Raw genomic sequence first — 20632 nt, 5'->3', positions numbered from 1 at the left:
ATGAAGCATCCACCCCTAAGAGAAACTCTGCTCTGTTTCTCCTGCTTTTGCTAACCTCTTATTTCCTAACTGTTTGTCAAAGAGAAGAGAAGCAGTTGAAATCATCTTAGAGTCTGAGAGGGTCTGGGAAGTACATAATGTAGTTAAGACATGAAACAAATAGCAATGTAACTATTTCTCCCAACCTCCAGGTAAGGTTATATCCAAGAATGAAAATAGGAATATTAAAAGTCAGATATAAGATCAATTCCTGTAGGTTGGACGATTACTAGAAAATGACTACTAATAGGTACAGGGTTTCTTTGGGGAATGATGAAATGATTCTCAAATCAGATAACGGTGATTTTTGCAGAACTCTGTGAGTGTACTAAAAACTGCTGAATTATATACTTTAGAGGGTAAATTTTTTGTTATGTGAATTTTTTGTTAAAATTCAATAAAACCCTTATTTTATAAATAAATGAACCTATACTAGAAACTAAATAATAAATCTACTTCTATCAGAGGTATGAAAAAAAAAAGAAGAGGGACTTCCCCGGCAGTCCAGTGGTTCAGACTGTGTGCTTCAATGCGGGGGGTGAAGGTTGCATTCCTGATCGGAAAACTAAATTCCCATACACTTTATGGCAAAAGAAAAAAAAAGAAGAAAGAAAAGATGAGCCCCTGTTGAAGAGCTAAGAAACTGTGACACACAAAAGTTCAGTCAAGTGTGATTTCTGATAACCAGCCTGTGTACTAGCATTTATTCATCCAATAAGTGTTTTAACCACCTATATAATAGGTCCTGTGTTCAGTGCTAAGAATATAATGGCAGCAGAGATGACTTGTTAAGTGACTGCACCACAGATGGTGATTGGGGGCATGGCATCTAAGAAAGCAGGGTCCAAGAGGGCAAATATTGGCAAAATTTCTTCAGCACATCTAGAGGTGAGGGTACTCCGGCCTACAAACAAATCTGTGTAGTGGACTTCCCTGGTGGTCTAGCGGTTAAGAATCTGCCTGCCAATGCAGAGGACACAGTTTTGATCTCTGGTCCGGGAAGATTCCACATGCTATGGAACAACTAAGATCATGTGCCACAACTTCTACGCCTGTGCTCTAGAGCCCGTGTGCTGCACCAAGAGAAGCCCACGCACCACAACTAGAGAAAGCCCCCACGCAGCAATGCAGCACAGCCAAAAATAAATAAAATTTTTAAAAAACTTTACCCTATGCAAAGTTAAAATGTCATATTAAAAAAAGTATGTAGCAAGAATAATAATAAACTTTAATTAAGGGACTTCCCTGGTGGTCCAGTGGCTAAGACTTTGTGCTTCCAATGCAGGGGGCATGGGTTCGATCCCTGGTGGGGGAACTATGATCCCACATGACACAAAAGGTGACCAAAAAAATGAAACAAAAACACCCTGGTGCAGTCAAATAAATTATTAACAACAACAACAAAAAAAACTTTATGAAGATGGAAATGGCAATCCACTCCACTATTTTTGCCTGAGAAATCCCACGGACAGGAACCTGGCAGGCTACATTACATGAGATCACAAAGAGTCAGAAATGGCTTAGTGACCAAACAACAACTATCCAGATTTTGGATTTCTGTCTTTCAGACCTTGCAAGAATAAATTTCTGTTGTTTTAAGCCAAAAAAAAAAAAAAACCCAACTTTAATTAAGCACTTATTCTGTGCCAGCCGGTGTAAGTACTTTATAAAATTATTTAAATGTCAAAACTCTCAGAAAATCATTAAAGATTTGTAATTCAATATTCAAAATCCATAGGGCCAGACATGTTTCAGAGTTCAGGAAATTTCAGGTTTCAGAAAGGTAAAATGGGGAATTCCCTGGCAGTCCAGTGATTAAGACTCTGCATGTGCACTACCAAGAGCACAGGTTCAATCCCTAGTCCGGGACCTAAAATCCCACAAGCCATGGGGTACATGGACAAAAAATAAAAATAGAAAAGAAAAATGGTACATATATTGTATATCACCCATAATCAAATAATGTTTCTGGAGTAAAAATGTATAAATAGTCTCCAGTATGAGTTTTTAAAAGACCACAAGTAACCACACTTCTCTTCAGGTCAGGTTTAGCTGCCATATGAACTACCTCCAAAGTAGTATGGATTACAAGGTTTTTTGGATTTTGGAATTATGAATAATCATTTTTCCCATTTCTCTGATGAAGAAATTGAAGTAAGAGAGGTCAAGTTGCTTGCCCACAGTCATACAGCTTATAAAAGGAAGAGACAGAATTTTAACCCAGGCCATCTGGCTTAAAAACCTATATTCCTAACTCCACCTGCCCACCCCTGCCACGTAAATCCCGGCTGTGAATGCAGAGACTTGTCCTTGGACACCTGCTACTCAGAACATTTGGGGTAGAACACCAGGAGTTCTGAGAAATCTCAGAATGTATTTTCCTAAAGAAGAGAAACCTCCAAGTCTGAGGAAATCTAGATCTCAAGCTCCTTCTCCACTTCAGACCTCCCTCTGAGGACCCAGAAGACCTGGCTAGAATAGTTCCCTTCCCCTTCTTTAACCTTCAGACTGGATGTGATTTTGAGTCCCACAGGGCAAAACCCAACCCAGGACTACAAAGGAGTCTGGACTGTGAGCCTCTGGGAGGGAGGAAAGGGCGGTAGGGCTTTGAGAAGGACCAGGCAGGGGAAAATGAACTCTAACAACCTACATGACAATGACCTACAGTGTCCTGCCAATGACCCCCTCACGTTTGAAAGTCATGTTTTAACATTCTATCTTTAAACCTCTGATCTCCACACCCCACTCCCACCCCTTACTGCCAGGCTTCCGAGCAAGGCCATCAATCCGAAGAGGAATTTCATCTCTGACCTTTGTCCCCAGGCCTGGCAGCTCACACGGGTAACCCACTCTCTCCCAAAGTTGGCTGAGGGACAACCCAACCAACCTCGCCTCACATCCCCCACTCTGTACTTTCGTTGACTATGTGGCTTCTGCCAGGTTCTACCTGTAACTGACTTCATCTCTCAAGTTGGACATTTGACTGCTCTACCCCCTACAACCAGGAGTCATGCCAGCTGGACACACTCTCCTTCCGGGGCCCCCGGCGGCCAGTGGGAAGGAGCCGAGACCACAGCTGTTGAGACCTTGAACCCCGGGGTTGCAGCTCTATCTCAGGTGCATAGCTCAAGGAGGCCCCTTGGCGATGATCTGCTCCTTGTTCCTGGCCTTCCTGGTCCTGGCTGCAGCCATGGTGGCCACTCCCAGAGCTGACAGACAGTGTCTAGCATGCGGGGAGCCTGCCTTGGACGTGGAGAGCCACCGGGAGCTGCTGCTTAACCTGGCCAAGAGGAGCATCTTGGACAAGCTGCACCTCAGCCAGCGCCCCACCCTGGGCCAGCCTGTGTCCCGAGTTGCTCTGCGGGCTGCCCTGCAGCGCCTCCACGGGCCCCCACAGGGGACGCTTCCGGAAGCCGATGGGGGACAGGAGTATGAGATCATCAGCTTTGCCGAGACAGGTGGGTTCTTGGCCTGTAGATCTTCCCCCAAACTCGATCTCCTCAGGAAACGAAAAGTTTCCTCCCCGATATCTAACCTCTGACTTTCTCCCTAAAACCATCCCAACTCTGGCCCCTCACAGCCTATAGTCTCCTAATCCCAGGTTCCCAATCCCCACCCACCCGAGTGCTCCTTTATAGTTTAGACTTGACCAATGGGCACCTGAGAAGTGGGTACCTTTCACTTCTCTTTGAGACTGCCTATCCCTATCTCCCCTGGTTGCTCTCTCTGCAGGCACCACACACTTCCACAAGCTGTGATGTGAGCCCAACCACTCCCTGAGCCTGGACTCAGGGTCTGGGAACTGGAGAGTCTGTCCCTCCTCTGGCCCCAGGATCCAGCCTCTCTGTACCCTGTCCCCCTCAGATACCTCATTTGGGTAAAAGGTAGAAAAGTGAAACACTCCGATAACAATTTCACTCCACCGACTCCTGTCCTCTTGCCTTGATTACCTTGGGTCCCCACATCAGAACAGGGTCAAAATGGGGCTCAGAAAGATATTTAAAGGATAGATAAAGAACAGGGGTGGGGGTAGAGAATTTAGTGGGCAGCTAGAGAGAATATCAAGAATTCAGAGACAGGGGAATTCTTTGGTACTCCATTCTTTGGAATAGGAAATGGCAACCCACTCCATTTTTCTTGCCTGGAAAATTCATGGATGGAAGAGCCTGGCGGGCGGGCTGCAGTCCATGGGGTCACAAAAAGTGGGACGTGACTGAGCATGCATGCCAGTGGTTTAGGACTCTGCACCCTCATGGCTGAGGGCCCAGGTTAATCCCTGGTTGAGGAACTAAGATCTCAGAAGCCTCAAGGTGGGGCAAAAAAAAAAAAAAGAATTCAGAGACAGGATCTGAGAAACAGAACATAAACAAGTGATCTCTCTTGCCTCTGAGCTTCTTGTAAGTTTTGTCTAAGGTTTAGAAGGCCCTTCCCAATTCTTGTCCCTTTCCTTTGGTCAGCATCTACTCCCTTCAAGATCCAGCACCCCTATCCTGAAAACACCCACCCTGACTCAAGGCCGAAGGGCTCCCTCTCTTGTGGCCCCGATACCCTCCCTCGGAAACTGGACCTTCCTTGTGGAATTGCCTGTTTCCAGGTTTTCTATGAAGTCTTTCTTCCCATAGAATTCAACCCCTTGAGTTCAGGAACTGTCATTTATTCCTCACATTATCACCAGAGAATAGTATATAGTAGAAATAACTAACACTTACACAATATTTGGGCTTCCCCGATGGCTCAGCGGTAAAGAACCTGCCTGCAATGCAGGAGACACACAAGACTTGGGTTCGATCCCTGGGTCGTGAAGATCCCCTGGAGGAGGGCATGGCAACCCACTCCAGTATTCTTGCCTGGAGAATCCTATGGACAGAGAAACCTGGCAGGCTACAATCCATAGGGTCGCAAAGAGTCAGATGTGACTGAAGCGACTAAAGATGCACACATGTAATGTTTACAGTGTTCTAAGCCTTTTACAGATACTAGCTCCTTGAGAGCCTCACAAGTCAGGTAGGCAAACACTATTGTCTGTATTTTAGAAGTGATGAAACTGAGGCTCAAAGAGGTTGAGTAGCTAGCTCAAGGTCATATGACCAGTAAGTGGTAGAACCAGACAGCCTGGGTCTCAAATCCTTGACCTTGACCGTTATACCACTCTGCTTCTTGCAAACAGAGTAGATGCTTGGCAAACAACCAAACCATTCTGTAGGTCAGTTTGACCATGTCTAGAGTCCCCAGTGATGAATGAGACCCTATTCCAGCTCAAAAAAGGGTTTCTGCTCATAATTAAGAACACAAACTCTGGAGCCAGATAAACTGGGCTCAAATTCCGGCTCAGCCACTTATTAATATACGTCCTGAGTTGTTGATAGTTTTCTCATTTGCAAAACAGAGATAATGAGAGGATAGTTGAGAGAATTAAGTGAACTAATTAATGTACTTAGAAAGGATGGGCTTCCCCGGTGGCTCAAACAGTAAAGAATCTGCCTGCAATGCAGGAGACCCAGGTTCAATCGCTGGGTCAGGAAGATCCCCTGAAGAAGGGAATGGCAACCCACCCCAGTATTCTTGCCTGGAGAAACCCACAGACAGAGGAGCCTGGCAGACTACAGTCCATGGCGTTGCAAAGAGGTGGACACGACTGAGCGACTAACACTTTCACTTTCTTTCAAGAAAGGAGAAGGTGGGAGGGAACTTAGAAGACTCAGCTCCTGCTCATGAAGAGTTTAATTGTTACTGCTAGGAATAAATTACTTAGAATACAAGGTAGAATGAAATTAATGCTGGATGAGGATACAAACACTTGATGGCCAGAAGTCAGTCACTGGGACCTGACAGGACAAGGAAGTCTTTCAGAAGTTTACAAATAGGCTAGAGTGTACAGGAAGTTTGACTTCAATGGGTAAAAAATGGTAACCAACATCCTAAATGGAAAAACACGAGTAAAAATCTGAAGAAACGGACTGAATTTGGAGTTGAAGGTAGTTTGAAGTGGATAAACGCAAAGTGGACAGTGGCCATGAAACCATGAGTCCTTTGAACACCACAATCTTGGTTGTTTTTATTATTATTTATTGCTGTTACCATCCTATCTGCAACTAAGCCTTAGTAATTCATTTTTTAATATTTATTTTATTTTTTGTTGTACTGGGTCTTCATTGCTGTGCACAGGCTTCTCATTGCTGTGGCTTCTCTTGTTGCAGAGCACAGGCTCTAGGCATGAAGGCTTCAGTGGTTGCAGCACTTGAGCTCAGTAGTTGTGGTTCGTGGGCTCCAAAGTGTGGGCTCAGTAATTGTGTCTGATGGGGTTAGTTGCTCCTCACATGTGGGATCTTCCCAGATCACGGGTCAAATCCATGTCTCCTGCATTGGCAGGTGGATTCTTTACCACTGTGCCTCCTGGTTGGCTTTTTTTCACCTTTGTATCCCTGATGCTTAGCCCAGTTCCTGGCACATTGCGGCAGTAATGACCATTACCAAGTATTTATTGTACTTGCCTCCTCTCAGTTAATCCTTACATAAAGTAGACTTTATCATTCCCTGGTCACTCAGACGGTAAAGAATCTGCCTGCAATGCCAGACACCCAGGTTCAATCTCTGGGTCGGGAAGATCCCCTGGAGAAGGAAATGGCAACCCACTCCAGTATTCTAGCCTGGAGAATTCCACGGACAGAGGAGCCTGGCAGGCTACAGTCCATGGGGTCACAAAGAGCGACTAACATTTTATCATTTCCATCTTAAGAATGCAGCAACTGAAACTCGAAGAAGATAATTTACATGGCCAAGGTCATATAGCCTACGAAGGGCAGAATTCAAACACAGTTCTCTCTGACTTTAAAGTCTATATACTTTTCATATTTGCTAATCAATGAATGAATACAACATTCAAGATGGAGGGGGTGTGGCCCAAAATGAACTTTGGAGGTGAGAATAACTGATCCCTGGATCCTATCTTTTACATTTAAATATTTTAGTTTAAAGTTTTCATTCCAATTTAAGCTATCATCTCCACCATTGTGTGGAAGAGAAGATCTGAGAATTGTTCTTGCTGGAGGTACAAAGAGAAAGAGCTTGGGGCCCTGGAGAAACCAGGGGAAAAATCTCCATTGGTATCCTGACATTGGCTCAGACTGGCTCTTGAGGCTTGATGGTGAACATCTGCCAACTGTGCATCCAGTGGTATCACATTGGTAGTCTGAAATTGGCCAGTATAGGAGAATGTATTCCGCAGAAATTGGCTAATGCTATTAATCAGCACCTTTTCCCCCCAATCTGGAATCCAGTTGTTAAATATTTACCAGCACAACACTGCCTTTGACCTAAAAATTCAAGTTATCTGCTTCCCACATACCTAACATACAATGCTAAGACAGGAATAGAATAACCATAATAGACACTCCTGTTCAAAATGGGATACAGGGGAGGAAGATGCAGTGCAGTCACTTGTCCGTGAAAATTCTACCCTAAGTCTGGAATTTCTTTGATTAAGGCCTTTTTCTGTGATTTTCTTAAGAAGAGCCCACCATTGCTCTCCTAGGCTTCTAGATCTGCTCTCTCAACCCTTAGTGCCAGCCCCAGATGTCTTTCCTTTTAAATAAAAAGTGGCCTGTGTTTGCAGCTGAGTAGTTTTCTCAGCCTGCATCTGCCCAAAAAAGTTGGGGGCCTGGAGATTTGTTTTCATTCTGAGTCATCTCTATCTCTTTTAGTCCAAATTGGTGCTGCTTTCACTATTAAAATTCTCTTTAACACTCTGTGAGCCTTCTAAATAATAAATTATAGTCTACTCAGTCAGACAAAAGGCACTCCATTCTATCAAGACAGATGCCTGTCTTTAGGTTACAAGTCAGGGTGTTGGGGGATAAGGTTCTTAGAAGCCCTTCTGTCTAGTTGAGAGAATCTACAGAAAAACATCTTACATTTTAGATCTTTGAACTTCCCCAGTGGCCCAGTGATTAAGACTCCGTGCTTCCACTGCAGGAGCACTGGTTCCATCCCTGGCTAGGGAACCAGTGTGACAAAAAAAAAAAATTTCTTAACAAAGATGTTAGATCCTAACAAAAGGTCTTAGAGCTTACCCTTTACTGTTTTGATCATAACTCTGAAGCCATGTTTTACCTGCAGTGTCCTGGGGTTGATTTTTGCCCTGAGACTATTTCTTAGTTTGAGAACCTTTTGCCAGACAAAGTTGAGGAATGAAAAAAATATTTTATTGTTCAATCTAACAAGTCCTGTTGGAAAGTTTTTCTCTAAATTCTGCTTGAACATTGAACAGTTCCTTTTTTAGTTCATCTCACTCTTGAGATGCCTTATCATAGGCAGCTAAAATAAGCCAATTGGCACTTTCAACATTCTGCCTGGAAATATCTTTAGCTAAATTCACAACTTTGTTAGATACCATTTCTAGCTTCCAAGTTACCAGAGACGATAGCCAATACATAACACAGGTTCCCCTTTCTCTAGCTTCCAACAGCGATTTCCTCACTGTCCTTCCTGCCTTCACTAACAGTTTCCCTGCTGTCCTTCCATCCCTTGTCTGCCCCCCAGTCCCTAAGCCAGTACTGCATATTTTAAGCCTTTGCTATGGTGTACCCCACTTCGGATACTTATTTCTGTTTTAGTTATCCATTAATGTAGCAGATCAGCTCAAACATTAAGGCTTAAAGCAAAAAAAAAAAATTATTTTCTGTGATTTTGTAGTTTGACTGGACTTACTCTGGACAGTTCTTTCACTTGATGTGGGATCACTGAGGTCACTCAAGCAATTGCGTTCTCAGATGGGGCTGAAATCTCTAGGATGGCCTCTGATCTTCTGAAGTCTCTCTCCACATGGCTCCTCATCATTCAGTGGTCTAGCCCAAGTTTCTTTAAAGCATTGAGAGGTTTCCTGGACTCCTCTGGCAGTCCAGTGGTTAAGACTCCACACCTCCAATACAGGGAGCACCGGTTCACTAACCAGTCAGGGAACTAAGGTCCCATATGCGGCCAATGAAAAAAAGCAATTTAAAATAAAGGTTTCCTTCCAAGAAGAAAAAGCCTCAAAGTGTAAGTACTTATTAAGCATCTGCTTGCACCGTGCTTGCCTATCTCTCATTGGCCAAACCAAGTCACGTGCCAAGCCCAGAATTGATATGGGAAGGGATTGCACAAAACCGTGAATATTGGGAGGTATTGTTCACTGATGGTCAACAATGTAAAAGTCTACCACGGTGCCTGCTGGTTCTGTGTCTTCCTGCCATAACTGGGGTGACTTACAAGGTTCTAAAAGGTAAGAGTGCTTGGTGACCTAACAAGAAAAGGTTAGCTGGGCCAATCAGACTCTTCTCTTAGGATTTTGGAATTAGAACACTGAAGAATCAGGTCACTTAGCTAGGAAGAGCTAAGTTAAAAGTTCTGTAGACTCAGGAGCTGGGGCCACCATTTAGGGACCTGAGGAAGCTCACAGGGAGGCAAAAGAGGTAGATCCACAGAAAGAGAAAAAGGAAGTAGGCTTACATAGGGAGACTGAGATGACTGAGATCTTGTAGAATTTCAGAGCTGTCTAGAACAACCATATTCCAGGCTTTACAATTCGCACCAAGTCTAGTTGAATTTTAGTTTCTGCTCTTTTATGCCCATGAGCGTATCAGTGACATTCCCACAATAAAGCATTCTTTACTTAAAATAAATAAAAAAGGGTCACTAAGGCCAAAGCATAATGGCATTTAATTGCCTCCTAAAAGAGGTGTATTCATCAATAAGTTTTTTTAAACTATGAATTTTATGATCTAGCCTTTTGGAAAATACTTCGGATATCAGCATAAAATAAGAATGCAAGACCTGACTTCGCCAGCAGTCCGGTGGTTAAGACTTTACCTTTCAACACAGGAGGCGGGGATTCAATCCCTGGTCAGGGAATTAAGATCCCACATGCCTCGTGGCCAAAAAAACCAAAGCATAAAACAGAAGCTATGTTGTAACAAATTCAAAATGGACTTTAAAAATGGTCCATTCAAAACAAATGAATTAAGAAAAAAAAGAATGAAAAGCCATCAAAAAGTGTTCACTGAATGCCTATTATGTACCAGGTGCTTGGGATACAGTGGTGAGCCACACAGACACAATCTGTACCTTTGTGGAGTTTACATTCTGGCTGGGAGTGAGGATGGGGGAAGAAGAGGGAAGGAGAAGCATATAGTCAACAAATGAACAAAAAAGCCAAGATGATTACAGAGAGCAACAGTGGCTATGCTGCTGCTGCTGCTGCTAAGTTGCTTCAGTCGTGTCAGACTCTGTGCGACCCCATAGATGGCAGCCTACAGGATGGTGTATTAAAGAGATGAGGGTAAAGTTGAAGGCTGTTTTAGCTAGGTCAGTCAGGGAAGCCCCTCTAAAGAAGTGAATTTGAACTGAATGGCAAAAAGGAGCCAGTCATTCAACATTCTTGGGAAGACATTCCAGGCAGGGGAAATAGCAAGTGCAAAGGTCATGAGGTGGGTCCAAGCTTCGTAAGCGTTCAAGAAACAGAAAAAAAAAACAGTATAGGTAGAATACAGTCATTAAGTGGCAGAATGCCTAATCATACAGGTTTTCTATGCTGTGTGTGTGCTAAGTTGCTTCAGTTATGTCTGACTCTGAGTCTCCATGGACTATAGCCCACCAGGCTCCTCTGTCTATGGATTTCTCTAGGCAAGAATGTTAAGGGGGTTATTTATTCTACTTTTCGCTGTTCTGAGTCTTCATTGGAGTGTGTAGGCTCTTCCTTGTGGTGACTGGGCTTCTCTAGTTGTGGCACTAGGGCTTAGCTACACCACAGCATGTGAGATCTTAGTTCCCCAAGGATCAGAGATTGAACTCCTTTGCATTGGAAGGTGGATTCTTAACCACAGGACCACCAGGGAAGTCCCTATTAAGGGCTTTAGATTTTATTCAAATAGCAATGGGAAGCCTTTGAAGGGTTTTAAGCTGAGAGGATTAAGCTGATCAGATTTATGCTATAAAAAAATTACTCTGGGACTTCCTTGGTGGTCCAGTGGTTAAGACTCCATGCTTCAACTGCAGTAGGTGTGAGTTCGATCCCTGGTTAGGGAACTGAGATCCCACATGACACATAATACAGCCAGAAAAAAAAAAAAATTACTCTGGCTAATGTGTTAAGAATGGTTTTGTGGGCAAGAGTGAACCAACCACTTGGCAAGCTATTGCCATAGTTCAAGAAAAAGATGATTGTGGGTTGAACTAATGTATGGTAGAGGAGGTGGGGTTAAGTGAGATTACAAACTGGAGATAGAGTTGACAGGTCTGCAGATAATTTCAAAGAAGGGAAAGAGGGCAAGCAAGACTTTGGTTTAAGCAATACCTTTGTAGCGAAAGGGAAGATTGAAGAAGGAACAGGTTTTGAGTTGGGGTTTGGGGAGGATAAACCTAGAGTTCTTCTCTGAACTTGAAAAGTTTGAGATAGCATTGGATATCCTAGTGGAATATCAGGTCTGAGGCTGGATATACAAGCCTGAGGCTCAGGGAGAGGTCAGGGCCACAGACATAGATATCTGGGGAGTTATCAGCCTATAGGTGAAATTGAAAGCCAAGGGAATTGATGAGATCTTTCTGGGAGAGAGTACAGATAGAGAAGAGAAGGGAGCTGAGGACCTCCAACATTCAGAGGTCAGGCAGAGGAAGAGGAGCTGTCAGCCAAAGAGACCAAGATAGAGTAGCCAGAGTCATGAAAGCCAAGAGAAGGCAATATTTCCAGAAGGAGGGAATGGTCAACTGTGTCAAACACCTGCTTGAAGTTCAGGTAAGACGAATATAGAGATGAAACCATCTGGATATGGCAACGTGGAAGGTGTTAGTGATCCTGATAAGAGCAGGAGTGGAGGGAACAGAAATCCAATTAATGTGTTTCAGTGGGTCAGGTGAGAGATGAAGAGGGGAAATTGGGCAACAGTAATAGATACAGGAAGAAATGCAGAGCCATTTTTTTTCCGTCGAGCTACACAGCGTGTGGGATCCTAGTTCCTTGACCAGGAATTGAACCCACGCTCCTTGCACTAGAAGCATGGAGTCTTAACCACTGGACAGCCAGGTAAGTCCCTATCCAGTCAGTGGTACCACTCTGGTGAGGAACTGGATGTGGAGAATAAGGGAGGTGATCTTAGGGTTTTTAAAGATGATAAGCAAAGTAATGGTGCCACCAATTCTAAGAACAGAAAGAGAGGTATATAGGGAGGAAAATAATGATTTCTATATTTTCACAGAATGTAGAAAAATTAAGCAGTTAGAAGTTTAGGCCTGAAACTTGGTGATTCCCAAGGTGCAAAATGGTCTGGACTGGACTGACAGATTCGGGAATCACCAGCCTAAGATTTGTGTTGGCTGCCCACGACTGTGGGTCAGAGCTCCCCTCAGTGTAGAGTAAGAGGAAATGGGACTTTCCTGGGGGTCCAGTGGAGAAGGCAATGGCAACCCACTCCAGTACTCTTGCCTGGAAAATTCCATGGACGGAGGAGCCTGGTAGGCTGCAGTCCAAGGGGTCGTGAAGAGTCGAACATGACTGAGCGACTTCACTGTCACTTTTCACTTTCATGCATTGGAGAAGGAAATGGCAACCCACTCCAGTGTTCTTGCCTGGAGAATCTCACGGACGGTGGAGCCTGGTGGGCTGCCGTCTATGGGGTCGCACAGAGTCAGACACAACTGAAGCGACTTAGCAGCAGCAGCAGCAGTGGTTAAGACTCCGAGCTTCCACTGCAGGGGGGGTGGGCAAGCTCAATCCCTGGTTGGGGAAATAGGGTAAAAAAAAAAAAAAGAGGAAATGAAGGTCAAAGACAGATCAAAGAACTCTTGCACTGGAGGGATGGTCAGAGAAAGAAAAGCCAGTAAAGAAAATTAAGGAAGGATCCTAAGAGAGTTGTGAGAAGAGATTTTTAAGAAGGAAAGGGTCCTTAATGCCAGGACTGTGGTTGAGAAGGAACGCACAGGGAGGTAGCAGGTAGAACTGACACTCGGAAGGCCACAATGACCGGGATTTCTTGTGTCCACAGGCCTCTGCAACACCACCCAGACTCGTCTGGATTTCCACTTCTCCTCTGACAGCTCAGCTGGCGGCTTGGAGGTCCAGCAGGCCAGCCTCATGTTCTTTGTGCAGCTCCCTCCCAATACCACCTGCACTCTGAAGGTGAGGGTCCTTGAGCTCAGCCCAGGTGACACCAACCTCACCTTGGCCACTCAGCACCTGCTGGAAGTAGATGACAGTGGTTGGCATCAGCTTCTCCTGGGGCCTGAAGCTCAGACTGCCTGTAGCCAGGGGCACCTGGCCCTGGAGCTGGCCCCTGAAGGACAGGTGGCCTGGAGCCCAGTCATCCTGGCTGGGGCTGCACATAGGCCTTTCGTGACAGCTCGAGTGAGAGTCGGGGGCAAGCACCGGGTTCGCCGTCGAGGTATCGACTGCCAGGACAGGTCCAGGATGTGCTGTCGACAAGAGTTCTTTGTGGACTTCCGAGAGATTGGATGGCATGACTGGATCATCCAGCCTGAGGGCTATGCGATGAACTTCTGCACAGGGCAGTGCCCCCTGCACGTGGCAGGCATGCCTGGCATTGCCGCCTCCTTTCACACCTCAGTGCTCAATCTTCTCAAGATCAACACAGCTGCAGGCACCACCAGAGGGGGTTCATGCTGCGTGCCCACCATCCGGCGCCCCCTCTCTCTGCTCTACTATGATAGGGACAGCAACATTGTCAAGACTGACATACCTGACATGGTGGTAGAGGCCTGTGGGTGCAGTTAGTCGGTGTGTGGTACAGGCAGCTGGGGGGAGGGGGGACAGGCAAACATGCCCTGACGGAAGTGCTCTTCCTTGATAGTAGGGTGTGGCCCTCTGACTGCCTCTGTCCAGAAGATGGACACCCTCTTCCTGAGCAACTTGGGGGAATTATCCCCACTTTGATGTGAGGAGACCTTCATCTAGGGAGGGTCACTGTGATCTAAGGAGAGCACGGTACCATCTTCATAATGACCAGCCCCTTTCTTAGGGCAGAGTCCATTCAGCAAGCCCCATGTGCTCAACCGCCACGCCAGGGACTCTGATCCATCTCCAACCATGAGCAGTGCCATCTGAGTCCCAGACAGACACCCACAGCCCAACTGCAATCCCACCCACAATCCACTGTGCCTCCCTGCCCTTACTACTGCACATCCCCAACTGCAGGATGAGTTGGCCAGCCCCTTTCCCTGCTTTTCTGGATCTCCAGCGAGTCCCTCCCTTAGATTCACCAAACATTACATCCTCTCTATGTCTTGAGCCCTTTTTCTTCCGACTTGCCCAGTAGGTTGCTAAAACCACCAGGGCACTGGTGTGGGCACAGGTGGCAGGGTCTGCGTGTCCCTCCTGGTCCTCAAGAGATTGGCATGCCTTCATTCACTCTTTGTCCTTCTCCATTTGGCTCTGTACCCTTGGGGGCTGACTCACCTGAGTTCCTTCGGCCTCTGGCTCCCTTCTGAGTTTGACTGGCCTAGCAAACTAGCAAGAATGGAAAGCTCTTACAAGCCAAGAGCGTGGAAGCAGGGATACCAGAACTTGGGCAGAGCTGGAGCTGTGGAGGGAGTGGGAAGCTGGACAGGAGTTGTAGGGATATGGACACAGCCACAGTCACACAGAACCATGGAATCTAGGAGGAGGGAGAGGAATAAGAAACATGCTGGCCTCTGTCTCCTCTTAGCCTTTGATCTGCATTTTGCTAGTTCCTGGGTGCTTCAGCATCCCTCCTCAGTTCCCTTAACCCTGCCCATACCTCTGAAAAGATGTCTTTCATTGAGTTTTCTTAGTGATGCAAACATAGACAGCTGAGTGGGTCTTTTATTTCCTACCAGGACCCTGATTGGTAACTCCGATGACACAGAGCCTGCCTGACTTGCCCACTTTTCTCTCCTCACTGTCCCCTTAGGGCTGAACTTTATGTCTGTCCCACACATCATGACTCCTCCTCCCCCAGGCTGCCTCCTTTCTTAGGCCCCGTCCTACTTCCTAGTACCATCTTCACTGGTCTTCCAGCTAATAAAGACCTGGGCTTTACCTGCTCTTCTCCTCCCTCTGTCCTCGCTCCGAGAGATGAGACAGATCACTGTTCAACCAGCAAGTAGGTGACAACCTGTGGGCACACACATGGTGGGAGGCAGAGACAAGGCATCCTTCCTTCACTGATCCTCAGGGCTCCAGCCAGGAGTCCTGTCTGGGAGATAGAACTGGCCAAAGGCCACTTGAGTGGGACAGGGAGAAGAAAAGGAAGGTCTGGGGAGAGGAGCTGCTGCTGCTGCTAAGTCACTTCAGTCATGTCCGACTCTGCGTGACCCCATAGACGGCAGCCCACCAGGCTCCACCATCCGTGAGAGTCTCCAGGCAAGAACACTGGAGTGGGTTGCAATTTCCTTCTCCAATGCATGAAAGTGAAAAGTGAAAGTGAAGTCGCTCAGTCGTGTCAGACTCCTAGTGACCCCATGGACTGCAGCCTACCAGGCTCCTCCATCCATGGGATTTTCCAGGCAAGAGTACTGGAGTGGGGTGCCATTGCCTTCTCCGGGGAGAGGAGGGGGAGGCATTTGCTCTGAGACTGGGTACTCTCCAGACCTTTGCCCTCTTTCCCCACCATCTCCCCGCCCTTAGCTGGACAGCCCTGAACCATGGGGTCGATATTGTCTGCAACCCAAGGCCGAGATTGTGCAAAACCCATGTGTCCTTTGGGAAACGTGATGTCTGTGTTTGTTCAGCATATAACCCCCTCCTATCCAGGTCTGAGGTCCCTGGAAAAGGCACCCTAAAGGAGAAAGGCTAAAAGAGACTTATTGGAAAAAGGCAAATCTGAACTGCGGGCTTCGTGAGCAAATGCTTACTCGCTCAGAAGTTCTCTGTCCTTTGACTTTATAAGATCTTCACCTAAGGAGAGACTCTAAGGAAGCCTTCTGGTGCTCAGCTACCCTCTTCCACCACTGTCTCCCACCCCAAATCCAGCCCCTCCCAGATCTAACCGCCCTCCTTCCAACTATAGCTTCAGTCCCCAGGGTCAAGACTAAGGTGAGGTGAAGTGAGGTACTTGCCTTGGAGACAGAATTTTAAGGGGATGTCAAAAATTCCATCAGTCAAGATAAATAATATTTTAATGCAATATTTTAAAAAAATCAATGCAAAAATATCCAAGATGAACAAAATAGCAAATCTTAAAATAAACTAAATGTAACAGGAATCAGTATTATTTCTTCTCTTTTTTGGCTCTGCTTTTGACAAAGAAAGAGTGGAATTGTCCTCTTCCCAACCTTTTCTTCCAGCGCTCCCTGGCCCCTGACACTAGGCTCCTCAGGCTTTTCTCTGTAGGGCAAGATACTCACTCAGGCTCCTTCTACTTCCTCACCCACTCTCAAGCCTGTCGCTACCCCCCAGCCCCCAGCCAGGTTGGTGGTAGGGCGGGCCTGTGAGGCAGATGGCTGGGGTATTTATAACCTGGGAGCACTACTTGGGAAAAGTGACTAAGATGCTAAGAGCATATTTATAGCTGGGTTCTGACGTAAGTGTCACTGGGGAGGTAGGGGCAGGCCATGCACAGCAGCAAGAGGGTAAGAAGAGCTGGAAATTGGGGGCACCTGACAGAGAGGGCAGGGGAGGAATGGGGTTGGTGACTCCTCCAGTCACTACTGGATGCTCCCTTGACTCAGGCTCACCCACAGGTTAGCCCCCGGAGACAGTGCCACAGGCAGAAACCTCGGTTTTGTAGTTCTAGGGTTCAGACCCCAGGGGGTAGAGAGGGTTGTCACTCACAAGCTTGACCAACTGAGAGGGCGCTGGGAGCTGGGGAGAGCCTTGGACAGAGAGACTTGAATATGACCCAAGATCTAGGGAGAAAGGCAGGGTGGAGAGAGGGTATAAAAGTCTCATCGGCCCCCTCTCCACCATAGGTGCTGTAGCGTGGCACCCATCACTGCCCTCCATTGCCACGTGTCAGTAATGAGGTCCAAAACCAAACTGAAGGTAGCAAGGATGTGGTCCTGATGACAGCCTCGGCTTTCTGGCAGCAGCAAGCGGAGAGAGCTGAGGCACCAGCTTCTTCTGGCGTAGAGGCAGGGTCCCCAGAGGGAGAGGTGGGGAAGCAAGCCCTCTGAATTTCTCCACATCCCAGAGCAGCCCCTTCCCTGGGAAGCTGGTCAGTGCTAAGCCCTCTGCTGTCCAGTGGCTCAGCACTGCCACGTGGTGGACACTGGCAGTACTGAGTCCCGGCCCCCAAAGCGCTGCCTCTCTTCCCCTGTGCCAGAATCTAGCAGTCTATCTTGACAGTCCCTGATGGCTGAATAGCCGGGAGATTAACAAACTGGAATAGGGGTCCATTTCCCAAAACATACTCACTTCCTCTCAGTTTCTTGAAGAGACTGGGGTGTAAGGAGAAAGGCTGATGACATGAGGCCTTGGTCCTCCCATTTAAAGGCAGTGAGGAGTGTGATAAGGAAGGCTGAAGTTGGGACTCAGGTTGCTATACTGGCCATGTTTTGTTCTTAAAAGCCCATAAATCTTCCATGTCCCACCAGCATTAACTGAGGCTGGCACCACTCCTAGGATACCCCAAATCTAGGCAGCTCTTAGAGTCCCCTGAAAGAGAACCAGTGTCTGGGACAGGCCCTTCCAAGTCTCATGCCCTTCTGCCATCCTTGATGGACTCTGCCCTGATGTAATATTGCATCACCACCACCCCCACCTCTCCAGGTTTCCCCAGACATCACAGTGACATGCCATCCCCCGTCCAGGCTCCAGCCCTCGTCCACGTTGTGCTGCGGTCCAACTGGACTCTGGGCAGCCAGCATAGGCAAGGTCAGGAGGTAACTTCTGTGCCCCATGACACTGCCACCTTGGCCTGGGCAAGAGGGCTCCATTCCTACTGCCGGCCCCCCGGCCTCTCACCCCTGTCCCAGCCCCATTGCTAGAAATAGAAGAACTGAGTTCTCCTAGCCCAGAAAAATAACCACTGGGATTCCCAGCTGCCTCATGGAAACTGCTCCAACAGTGAAGGCCAGGAGCTAGACAGACTGGAGGTATGGGGGGAAGTGACCTTCCCACCTTGCTCACATGGAGCTCCCTCCCCCGAGCCCCAGACCTTGGGGATTGAGCCTGTGAAATCCTCCTCCTTCTTGCATCATGCGTGTCCACATCGCCCCCCACCTCCCCCCCCCACCTCTACCTCAAGCTCCGTGACCAGGGCCAGATGGTGAAACCTGAGCTCCAGGGGGGAACCTCCACCCACGGCAGGGGCCTGATGGGCAGCACAGCTGGCCAATCCTGGGGCTCAGAGGGTAGGTCTGCCTGCTGACCACTAGGTGAAGGAGCCCAGGCTGCTGGCTCCAGAGAGGCCCCGGTCAGTAGCCAGACATGAGCTGTGAGGGTCGAACTGGCAGACTGCACTGAACATTGCTATCCATTGGACCATCTGCCTTCCTGAGTTCCAGGCAACAGAAGACAGGTGGCTCTACCCTTGGCCAAGGGTAGGTGTGGCACTGGTAGCTGCAGCTGCCGTGCCCTCCTCATTGGCCTCCACACAGCCAGACTCAATAGGAGGAGCAACGGTCCTCTGAGGCCCCGGACCTGACCCTGGGCTGTTCACCAGAACCATGGGGCTCCCCAATGTCCAGCTCCAGCTGGTGCTGCTGTGGGCACTGGTGTGGGCACAGGTGGCAGGGTCTGCATGTCCCTCTTGTGGGGGCCCCACACTGGCACCCCAACTAGAGCGAGCTCTGGTCCTCCAGCTGGCCAAGCAGCAAATCCTCGAGGGACTACAGCTGACCAGTCGTCCCCGGATGACTCATCCTCCACCCCAGGCGGTGCTCGCCAGAGCCCTCCGGAGACTGCAGCGGGGAAGAGTGGTTCCAGCGAATGGGGAGCAGGTTATCAGCTTTGCTGCCCTCACAGGTGGGTGAGGGAGAGACAAGCAGAGAGCTGACAGGGCGGGGAGGCAGAAGGGGAGCTTGACAATGATAGTAGGAGCAGAGAGAGCCAGGTGTGGAAGGAAGAGGAGGAACTGGAGCCGGACTGGCCTCGGAGTCCCTGCTTCTTCTGAAGGTGGGAGTTGGGGAGAGCGGCGGACAGGGCTCTTGGGAGTCTCAGGGGACAGCATCACCTCCGCTCACATTCTCCAATCCCTTCTCCATCTTTCTGGCAGACTCCTCCACCACCACCTGCAGCTCCACGCTCACCTTCCACCTGTCCACTCCTCGGTCCCACCACCTGTATCATGCTCGCCTCTGGCTGCATGTGCTCCCCACCCTTCCTGGCCCTCTTTCCTTGAGGATTTTCCGACGGGGGGGCAGGAGGAGAGGCCGAGGGTCCCGTGTCCTTCTGGCTGAGCACCAGTTGACAACCCCAGGCTGGCACGCCCTGACTCTGCCCTCTAGCGGCTTGAACTGTGAAGAGTCTGGTGTCTTGAAACTCCGACTGGACTGCAGTCCCTTAGAAGGTAACTGCACCATTGCCCCACAGCCTCGGCAGCTCCTGGACACAGCGGGAGAGCAGCGGCCCTTCCTGGAACTTAAGACCCGGCCCAAATTGCCTGGAGCAGGCCGGGCCAGGAGGAGGACCCCCAGCTGTGAGCCCGCAACCCCCTTATGCTGTCGGCGAGATCATTATGTAGACTTCCAGGAGCTGGGATGGCGGGATTGGATCCTGCAACCCGAGGGGTACCAGCTGAATTACTGCAGTGGCCAGTGTCCCCCCCACCTGGCCGGCAGCCCTGGCATTGCCGCCTCCTTCCATTCCGCTGTCTTCAGCCTCCTCAAGGCCAACAACCCTTGGCCCTTGGGTACTTCCTGCTGTGTCCCTACTGCCCGAAGGCCTCTCTCTCTCCTCTACCTTGACCGTGATGGCAATGTGGTCAAGACAGATGTGCCGGATATGGTGGTAGAGGCCTGTGGCTGCAGCTAGCAAGAGGACCTGGGGGTCTGGAGTGAAGAGATCAACCTACGGGTCCCCAGGCAGAGGGCCTCTGTGGCTGGAGGCATCAGGTTCCTGACCCACACCTCCACCCCATGGGTCATCTGGCAATATGACTGAATTGATTGATCCCTCTGAGACCCAAATGGGCACTTTTGTGTCCAGTCTCTGGCCCATTTCAGGCTGGTTGATATGTGAGGGAGATGGGGAAAGTGTATCCTATAAAGGGTCTATCCGGAAAGTGTGAGTTCCTACACTAAACTGTCCGAGAAGATGGGAGGGAGTGTGGGAAGGAGAGGGCAGAGAAAAATCATTTAGTCTCTCCAGAGAAGAGAAAGTCCTCAAGCAAGGGAAGGAAGAAGCAACCAAGGGCCCAGCAACCTTGGGATGGGGGAGACAGTCTGGCCAAGGGTAGAGTCTGTGGAAGTGCTAGAAGGGAGGCTGAACAGGGACCTGGGCAAGGGGCTAAGGGGAGGTATTTAGGAAAGCCCCAGAAATGGGAGACCAGAGAGAGCGGTGCTAAGCCTGAAAAGTTTTCTGGTTTTTCTCTGGGGTAGGACCCATCGAGGAGGCAAATGTTTATACTTTCCTAATAAAAATGAAGAAAAAACATCAACAAGTGTGAATCATGAAGGGCTGAGATGATGGTCCAAACAATGGTTCTCA

General features: G+C 48.3%; 3 protein-coding genes across 3 annotated transcripts in view; 2 read left to right on the top strand and 1 right to left on the bottom strand.

The window, feature by feature from the left end:
- R3HDM2 (R3H domain containing 2) overlaps positions 1–9273 on the bottom strand; it is a 170046-nt gene extending 160773 nt beyond the window's left edge. Inside the window, exon 1 of the mRNA XM_081594354.1 lies at positions 8746–9273. The gene's annotated coding sequence lies outside the window, so the exon portion shown is untranslated. The remainder of the gene's footprint in view (positions 1–8745) is intronic.
- Positions 311–15080, top strand: INHBC (inhibin subunit beta C). The gene is made up of 2 exons (XM_081594398.1): positions 311–3497; positions 13053–15080. Exons 1-2 carry the CDS (start codon positions 3185–3187, stop codon positions 13796–13798), a joined length of 1059 nt encoding a protein of 352 aa, XP_081450524.1. The 5' UTR covers positions 311–3184; the 3' UTR covers positions 13799–15080.
- A 3571-nt stretch (positions 15081–18651) lies between these two features.
- On the top strand, positions 18652–19957 carry INHBE (inhibin subunit beta E). Its single transcript, XM_081588257.1, has 2 exons — positions 18652–18949; positions 19200–19957. Exons 1-2 carry the CDS (start codon positions 18652–18654, stop codon positions 19955–19957), a joined length of 1056 nt encoding a protein of 351 aa, XP_081444383.1.
- Positions 19958–20632: the final 675 nt, after the last annotated feature.

The sequence above is a fragment of the Giraffa tippelskirchi genome, chromosome 4 (assembly GCF_054371585.1).
Source record: "Giraffa tippelskirchi isolate mGirTip1 chromosome 4, T2T-mGirTip1v1.2.pri, whole genome shotgun sequence".
In the NCBI taxonomy this organism is placed as follows: Eukaryota; Metazoa; Chordata; class Mammalia; order Artiodactyla; family Giraffidae; genus Giraffa; species Giraffa tippelskirchi.
This window is presented reverse-complemented; position numbering and strand designations above follow the sequence as displayed.